General features: G+C 44.7%; 1 protein-coding gene across 1 annotated transcript; it reads left to right on the top strand.

Annotated features, from left to right (window-relative positions):
• Positions 1 to 2,587: 2,587 nt before the first annotated feature.
• LOC117442229 (L antigen family member 3-like) lies at positions 2,588 to 6,379 on the top strand. The gene is made up of 3 exons (XM_034078228.1): positions 2,588 to 2,684; positions 3,801 to 3,929; positions 6,096 to 6,379. The coding sequence occupies exons 1-3, from the start codon at positions 2,635 to 2,637 to the stop codon at positions 6,208 to 6,210; spliced, it is 294 nt and encodes a 97-aa protein (XP_033934119.1). The 5' UTR covers positions 2,588 to 2,634; the 3' UTR covers positions 6,211 to 6,379.
• The last annotated feature ends 3,461 nt before the right edge of the window (positions 6,380 to 9,840 follow it).

The raw sequence follows: 9,840 nt of genomic DNA, 5'->3' as shown, positions 1-9,840 counted from the left end.
TTTGCACTGCGCCATGTACAAGTACACACGATACTGCAGTACTACAGGAAAATACACAACGAGTATCAGCTGCAGCTCCCTCAGAGTGCCTTTGCACTGCGCCATGTACAAGTACACACGATACTGCAGTACTACAGGAAAATACACAACGAGTTACAGCTGCAGGTCCCTCAGAGTGCCTTTGCACTGCGCCATGTACAAGTACACACGATACTGCAGTACTACAGGAAAATACACAACGAGTTACAGCTGCAGGTCCCTCAGAGTGCCTTTGCACTGCGCCATGTACAAGTGCACACGATACTGCAGTACTACAGGAAAATACACAACGATTATCAGCTGCAGGTCCCTCAGAGTGCCTTTGCACTGCGCCATGTACAAGTACACAGGGTACTGCAGTACTACAGGAAAATACACAACGAGTTACAGCAGGTCCCTCAGAGTGCCTTTGCACTGCGCCATGTACAAGTACACACGATACTGCAGTACTACAGGAAAATACACAACGAGTATCAGCTGCAGCTCCCTCAGAGTGCCTTTACACTGCGCCATGTACAAGTACACACGATACTGCAGTACTACAGGAAAATACACAACGAGTTACAGCTGCAGGTCCCTCAGAGTGCCTTTACACTGCGCCATGTACAAGTACACACGATACTGCAGTACTACAGGAAAATACACAACGAGTTACAGCTGCAGGTCCCTCAGAGTGCCTTTACACTGCGCCATGTACAAGTACACAAGATACTGCAGTACTACAGGAAAATACACAACGAGTTACAGCTGCAGGTCCCTCAGAGTGCCTTTGCACTGCGCCATGTACAAGTACACACGATACTGCAGTACTACAGGAAAATACACAACGAGTATCAGCTGCAGGTCCCTCAGAGTGCCTTTACACTGCGCCATGTACAAGTACACAAGATATTGCAGTACTACAGGAAAATACACAACGAGTATCAGCTGCAGGTCCCTCAGAGTGCCTTTACACTGCGCCATGTACAAGTACACACGATACTGCAGTACTACAGGAAAATACACAACGAGTTACAGCTGCAGGTCCCTCAGAGTGCCTTTACACTGCACTATGTACAAGTACACACGATACTGCAGTACTACAGGAAAATACACAACGAGTATCAGCTGCAGGTCCCTCAGAGTGCCTTTGCACTGCGCCATGTACAAGTACACACGATACTGCAGTACTACGGGAAAATACACAACGAGTATCAGCTGCAGGTCCCTCAGAGTGCCTTTACACTGCGCCATGTACAAGTACACACGATACTGCAGTACTACAAGTACACAATGACTGCAGTACTACAAGTACACATATATACTGTAATACTACAAGTACACAAGGACTGCAGTACTACAAGTACACAAGATACTGCAGTACTACAAGTACACAGGGACTGCAGTACTACAAGTACACAGAGACTGCAGTACTACAAGTACACAGAGACTGCAGTACTACATGTACACAGAGACTACAAGTACACAGAGACTGCAGTACTACAAGTACACAGAGACTGCAGTACTACAAGTACACAGAGACTGCTGTAGGCTACTACACAGGAGGAGAGAGGGAAATACACAGTTACAGTTTTTTTGAGTATTTCCATGCCACCTTATATTCTTCTACTTCTACTTCTCAAAGGGAAATATACGACGTAAACAATATTAATAAAGCGAATAGTAATAAAGTGTTATAAATAAAAGAATAGTAGTATAATAGTATAATAGTGAAGTGAGTAACCCAACTGAAGCTCGGAGTGATATTTGATAGTCTTTATCTGCAGCTTCCCGGCATGAAAGGATCGTTACTCACTTTCTTTGAGAGTCCGGATGTCTGCGCGAGGAAGGAGCCCCGAGCCGTTTGAACCCGCGTGGTTGGATCTAAAGATGTTGCCTGGTCGCCTCCTGCATGGGTAGAACACACCGGGGAGTCCTCGGGTTGTTTCAACGCGGGAACGATCCGCAGCAGAAGATGAAGAGTCGGGGCTCCACAGCTGATTCTGACAGCACTCCTACAAAGTAAAAGTCGCTCCGCAGGTTTGATTTTGAAGTTCAGAATTCATAGCTGCAGCTTAAAGTGTACACACATGTTGTTAAAAGCAAGCAGACAATACATTAAAGTATATGCTATTATGTTATAGTCAAATTAAAATCAGAGATCATTAAAACATTTGTATTAATTCATAACAAGCGAAATAATATTGATATGAATAATTATTATAAATAGGGTTTAAACTGTATTGAAAAACCCTCTTATGACATATGTAAATGTCACTTATTTTTTATGTGATGCATAAAGTACTTTTTGCTAATGTTATATATTTTTTAAGGCAATTTATTATCGTGGTATCGCTGTTTTTATTTAAATAAGTCAAATACAATGTGTTTTACTGTAATAAACATATATCATATTCATTAAAAAAATATTAAGATTATATTATTATTGTTATAATTATCATTACTGTTATGATAATGATGATAATATGAATAATCATATTTATTATTAATATTCCTGGCTGCAGTACCGCCTTCCGCCGCTCCGTGGCAGCAGCGCTTCGTGAGTTAAATCTCCAACCGGAAGTGCTGCTTTATTGACTTCTGTAAACAAACACGATGGCGGCGACGGACAGAGAAATGAATCCAGAATCGGAGAAACTGCAGTTGTATCCTTTAAATCTGCTCCTAATGTTAATATTTAAATCTTATCTGTGGTTCAAAGTCTTCTTCTAGTGTTTACTGGTTTAAACAACGTCCTGTTAGCTTTCCTTCATTAGCTTAATGCTACATGTTTCTGTTGTTTCTGTTAGCTTCGCTGGGATGGAGAATAATATCATGTTTGACTTTAATGAGTATTTCAATCTATGTTTGAGACGGATCTGAAACGCGGTAAGAGGGTCTGTCAGTGAGCTGGATGTTTTATTAAAGCTGCTATTACAAGTTCATTCAGTTTATTGCCACCTGTTAGGTTTATAAATAAAGAATTAGACTTTGTGTATTAAAACCTGAAGCACCGTCTCATCTCAAGTAGGCTTCCAAAAGAAAAAGACAAGCTCTAAGTTCAGACAAGGAGACGAGACCGTGAGAGATATGCAAGTCATAATAATAATATAGGCGCCTTGCAAGGCTCTCAATGTCGCCGTACAAGGAACACGAAACAAAACGATATAATCAATCTATAGAAAAGTTAGTAGAATGTTGCTCATAATAATAATATATTTAATTTATATCGCGCCTTTCAAGGGACCCAAGGCCGCTTTACAAGAGCTAAGGACAGACAACAAAAGAAATAATAGGTAGTAGGAGTGGAAGCAGGGGGCTGTGAGGGGTCAGAGGTCATGGTGAGGGGTCAGAGGTCATGGTGAGGGGGGGAGGAGGTCCGTCGAGTACTGGGGGGCGAGGAGAGACTTGTACGCGAGGAGGAGGGGTTTGTACTTAGAGCCAGGGAAGGTGGATTGAAAATACTGCAGAAGTACATGTCGCTGAGTACTTGTACCTAAAGTACACTTGGCTGATTAGACGAGTAGTTCGCTTATGTGTAACGGAGCGTCAACAAAAACAACAACAAAACAAGGCATCGCACATAAGTAGAAATAAACAATACTAGAATTCAAGCATCTCAAATAGAATGAAAGCGTTATTAAGAAGTAGAACATGTACAGTAGGCCGTACCGTGTGTCTAATCTGTTGCTGCTCTGACTCCTCGATGTCCCTACTGAAGGTATTTGCTCTGAGTGTTCGTGATGAAGTTCGTTGTTTGCAGCCTAAGCCCCGCCCCTCAGCCGGCTGGACGTGCCCTTCCCCTCCCCCGGAGACGCCGCCATCGCCCTGGGCTCGCTGTCTCCGGACCGAGAGCCCAGGAAGGGAGGGATCGACAAACAGCTGACGGTGACGGACAGGACGCTGACTGTGTGAGGAGACACACACACACACACACACACACACACACACACACACACACACACACACACACACACACACACACACACACACACACACACACACACATACACATACACATACACATACACATACACACACATACCATGTATATACAGACAGACACACACACACACACACACACACACACACACACACACACACATACAGACACACATATACCAGGGCCCTTTCTCATTTCATCAAATCCCCCTCCTCGACTCCTCTGTCCTCCGGTAGTGACCCGGAAATGAATTTCAGCGCGCCATGTTGAAGGACGTCTCATTTCTCTAAATGCACTTCGAGGACCGAGCGTCGAGGAGGCTCTCCAGAGGAGCTATAACCGAGGATACACTGATGGGTCCTCCACGGCTCCTTCGCGGATGCATTTCCGGGAAAAGAGATGTTTCAAAGAGTCGTGACTTATCTCAGCCAATCACAGCTCTGCATGCATCCCCTGGATATTATTTTATTAACTGCTTTCATCGCGACGCGATGTTTCCAGAGAGAACAGCTGTGAGGTCCGAAAGCAGAGCAGTGTGTATAATATATATCACTCAGTAGAACAGACCGACTCTCTTTGCTTTAGTTTAGGAGATATCTACAAACAAAGAGTCCATATTTTTCTAAGACCATTTAGTGCTTCACAATAAAATACACAACAGCTGTCGCCTGATTGTGTGTGTGTGTGTGTGTGTGTGTGTGTGTGTGTGTGTGTGTGTGTGTGTGTGTGTGTGTGTGTGTGTGTGTGTGTGTGTGTGTGTGTGTGTGTGTGTGTGTGTGTGTGTGTGTGTGTGTGTGTGTGTGTGTGTGTGTGTGTGTGTGTGTGTGTGTGTGTGTGTGTGTGTGTGTGTGTGTGTGTGTGTGTGTGTGTGTGTGTGTGTGTGTGTGGTACAGTGTGTGTGTAGATGCAGCGGACAGACAGGTGTCAGTTGGTTTGGTGTCCTCTGCTTACTTTTAATACTTGTAAATACAACTTTTGGCCCGTAATTTATTTCCCTCATTGCAGCGACCAGAGAGGGGGGGGGGGGATATCCAGTCTCTGATAGTGTTACGTTATTTTGAGTGCTCTGTTTGATTCTGAAATTGTATATATTTATATAAATATATACATATATATATATATGTGTGTGTGTGTGTGTGTGTGTGTGTGTGTGTGGTCTCATGACACCGCACTGTGAATGAATCAAAGTAGATAGAAGTGGTCTTGAACACATCTGTCCCTCAGACAGAGGCTGCTGCCTCCTGTCATCATTAATGGACGTCTCTTTAAGATGACCGCTCAGAGGAGAGGAGTTCTCATTTCTCTCACCGCCTGCTGCTTCCCCTCCTCTCTCCTCGGCTCCCCTCCTCGGCTCCTCCGCTCGCATCTCCTGTGGGCGGGACTAAGTATCGAGGATAGGAGTCGAGGAGGGGAGTCGAGGAGGGGAGTTCGAGAAATGAGAAAGGGCCCATGTATACACACACATATACACAGACACGGACGGACACACACACACACATATACACACACACCCGAGCAGAGCAGACTGCTGCTGCAGCTGCTACACACCGACCCCCCCCCCCCCCCCCCTCTCTCCCTCACACGTGCGACTAAAGATGAACAAAGCGGCAGGTAAAAAGAGTTCCTCCTCGAGGAACTACTTCGAACTTACAAGTCCAAAGGAAGTTAAATGCAAGCTCTGCGAAAAGACGTTGGTCTATCACAGCTCAACCTCAACAATGCGTTGGTGGCATCTGAGTGCGAAGCCAACGAGGTTACAGAGAAAGACGCAGCACAGCCGGCCATTACCAACTTCCCTTCAAGGCCACGTCGTTGTGATGACATGCTTGTTTGTTGTTTGTACTGTAAACATGTTACAGTAAAGACAACAACGGAATTCCTTTTGTCTGATTTTTTCTTTCTTTTCCTTTTTTCTCCCGAGGGGTGGGGGGGGGTCGAATAATCGATTTTGATCATGGTCAGTTTCTGGCAATCCTAGTATACACACACACACACACACACACACACACACACACACACACACACACACACACACACACACACACACACACACACACACACACACACACACACACACACACACACACACACACACACACACACAGTCTAACCTCCTTCTTCTTCTGTGCTTCAGGAGGTGGAGTGCTGACGAGGCTCGGATCCTCCGGGTCTCTGTGGACTCCTTCCTGGATAATCTGTCGCTCGTCCTGGAGACCATGCAGATGTTCGCCCCCCCCGCCTCACAGTGACACACACACACACACACACACACACACACACACACACACACACACACACACACACAGCTGGACCCTGAGAGGACCGTTTGAAGGAAGCGTCGGGAAGCTTCGCCTGTGGGAGGATTTTTATTTAACTTTTTTTGTAAGAAAACAAATAAAAAGCAGCTGATCAAAAAGATATCGTTTTCTCTGGATCTGAAACAAGTCGTTTAATCTGAGTTGTTTTTTATCATCAATTAACGGTTATGTCTTTGAGATGTCAGAAGATATTGAAAGATGTCGATCCCAGTTCCACAAAGTCCCAACATTGAGTCTTGAATCGACTCTTAGCGACTAATTAAATAAGATAGAAGTTGCAGATGACTTGTCGGAGAGTAACGTCTTATGCTGCGTTCACGCCGGACGCGATGCGATTTGGGGGTGGCGCGGTAGGAAGGTAGGTAGGTAGGTAGGTAGGTAGCTAGGTAGCTAGGTAGGTAGGTAGGTAGGTAACTAGGTAGGTAGGTAGCTAGGTAGGTAGCTAGGTAGGTAGAGAGGTAGGTAGGTAGAGAGGTAGAGAGGTAGGTAGGTAGGTAGAGAGGTAGGTAGGTAGGTAGGTAGGTAGGTAGGTAGGTAGAGAGGTAGGTAGGTAGAGAGGTAGAGAGGTAGGTAGGTAGGTAGAGAGGTAGGTAGGTAGGTAGGTAGGTAGAGAGGTAGGTAGAGAGGTAGGTAGGTAGGTAGGTAGGTAACTAGGTAGGTAGGTAGGTAGGTAGGTAGCTAGGTAGGTAGGTAGAGAGGTAGGTAGAGAGGTAGGTAGGTAGAGAGGTAGGTAGGTGGGTAGGTAGGTAGGTAGAGAGGTAGGTAGGTAGGTAGGTAGGTAGAGAGAGAGAGGTGGGTAGGTTCGGTAGGTAGCGAGGTCAGAGAGGTCGGTAGAGCGGTCGGTAGGTCAGTCGCGCGGTAGGTAGTATGGTCGGGTAGGGTCAGGTCTAGGTCGGTAGGTCGGTTAGGTCGGTCGGTCTGTAGGTCGGTAGACCGCAGGTAGGTCAGGTAGGTAGCGAGGGTCGAGACAGGTCGGTCGGTCGGTCGGTCGGTCGCAGGCGTCGGTAGGTCGGTCGGTCGGTCCGCGAGTAGGTCGGTGTGGTAGGTAGGGTAGGTAGGTAGGTAGGTAGGTAGGTGGGTGGGTAGCGATTATATAAATGTATGCAGCCCAGCCTCCTCTCTAAACAAACGGGTCATGCAGAGTAATTATTCTACTATATTATTTACCATGAATCAGTGGTGTAGGTGGAGGCGGGGGATCGCCGTCCCCCGCCTCCACCTACACGAGTCTCCGCGGGTCCGGTGTGAACGCAGCATTAGATGCAGCGAAAGATTAGCAGGTGAGACCCACTAATCATTTTGGATCTGGGTTGTAACAATAATGACATCATAGGATATTGGGGGTCAGAGGTACTTGGGCTCAAGCCCCGGATGTTTTCTGAAAAGCCCCGGATATTTCACTTTTTTTTTTTAAACGTCTCGGGAGTAATGTGCAGGGCATTAGCCTGCGTACTGCGTAGCCTGCCCTGAAGAAGAAGTGATCCTTCCTAGTGCCTGACGAGTTTTAAGCTAATAGCCTCTACAGTTATGGATATTAGAAAGTTATTGTCATCGAAGCAGCAGCAGCAGCAAGAAGTGAAAAAGAGTGATGTAACGTTAATGTTATAGCTAGTAAACATGGAGTAACCACACTAAGTCAATTCCCTTATATGTTAGTATGTAAACAGAACATGACTAAACATTATCCTAAGATGTAACGTTAACCCTTCCAGTCTACTTTTAAGAGACTAAAAGAACGTATTCCAATTTTTATTTTGTTTTCGCGCGTGGAATTATACCGGCTCTCGTTTCAGTACACATAACAACGGAACCATAGCAACGGAACCATAGCAACAGAACCATAGCAACGGAACTGACAGGCAACCCTCTGAATCAGACTCCGATTGGCTGTGACTGCATCCACTCAGAGTGTCCGATTCAGAAACGTGACTCTTACACTCTTTACGTCACAAACAAAGATGGTGGGTGAGAATAGATCTATAAAACGATAAGCAATGCGCCAGAATCAAGGTGAGACTATCCGCATCCTTTAAAACTCTACGCACATTCGTTTCACCTTAATAAGTAAACGACTATTTGAGTGAGTTAAGGCATTAGTTTGCTTCATTAAAGGGGGTTAATGAGTGTTCTCCAGTGCCTTTTGTCCGCTTTAAGATGTTATTAAGGTCGGGTTCATGTTGCTCTCAAAGTGCACCAGATTGATGCTTTCAACTTCAATATTTAAAAAAAAAAAAAAAAATCTTCCCAGGGGAGCATGCCCCCGGACCCCCCGAGAGGAGGCGACGACCCCCCTAAAGGATGTTCGGTCCACCCCCCACTTATAAAAAATAGCACTGTACCCCTGCACCCCCCCCCCCTCCCCCCAACCCAACGACTCCTGGGCTAAGCCCCGGATCTCCTAAAATCCTAAATCCGCCACTGTTGGGGGTCATGCAGAGTAATTATTATACATGATATGATATGGCAAATGCAAAGAAAGTTTTAAAGAAAATATTCCGACAAACCATGAATAAATATCCAGAGCTTTCTGGATTATTAAAGTAATTTTATTGTTTTTTTGGTCACAAGGTGTGATACAACATTAAGCAAGGAAAGTGGCAAAATACAAAAATGGGCAGAATTCTTAAAAAGCCCCCACAAACAGGGGAGGTAGGCAGGTAGGGGGGAGGGAATGAATTACAACTCAAATACAACAAATCCTTAATGATATATAATAAGCGCAAATCTTGATTACTAAACTAAGCACAGCTAATAGGACATCATTTAATCTTCAACTTCATAGAAAAACATTTGTTAATTACAAAAATGTCAAAATACTTATGAAATCCTGAAACACGAAAATCGTTGGAAGTATTAATTTGTATTATAATAATTTTCAAGCAACATTTCTGGCTAAACTTCTCCCACCATTTCATAAAACTGAGCTTTGAATGCTTGTTGAAATAAAAAAACACCAACTCTCGATGTGCTCATTCCACCAGTAGGTGGCGCTGTAACACCTTTCTCCTGTTCTCTCTGGATTCATCAGCATCATCACACCCAGTACTTTCCCCACAAAGGTTCATCAGAACTTAGTTCATGAGAACTAAAGAGTTCTCACACACACACACACACACACACACACACACACACACACACACACACACACACACACACACACACACACACACACACACACACACACACACACACACACACACACACACACACACACACACACACACACACACACACACACACACACACACACACACACACACACACACACACACACACACGCGTAGTCTCTGATATGAGGCTGCAGACGGTGTGCAACACGCTGCTTGCTCTTATCACTGGTTGTGCCTTTAGTACAAATAAATGTCAAAGTTAAACATAATTCATAAATAAATACAATATTTGTTTTGTTTCAGAATCAGAATAGTTTGTTAGTCCAGAGAGGACATGTACATTGTTACAGCAGAAAAGAGCAAAGACAGCTTCATGTTAATTAAAGCATACAAAAAAGTATTAAAGCAGCCCGGTGTGTTTTACACAGTTATTAACGCCGTATATATATAT

The sequence above is a fragment of the Pseudochaenichthys georgianus genome, unplaced genomic scaffold (genome assembly GCF_902827115.2).
Source record: "Pseudochaenichthys georgianus unplaced genomic scaffold, fPseGeo1.2 scaffold_360_arrow_ctg1, whole genome shotgun sequence".
Lineage (NCBI taxonomy): Eukaryota > Metazoa > Chordata > Actinopteri > Perciformes > Channichthyidae > Pseudochaenichthys > Pseudochaenichthys georgianus.
Note: the sequence above shows the minus strand (reverse complement) of the source record. Positions and strands in the feature narration are given on the sequence as shown.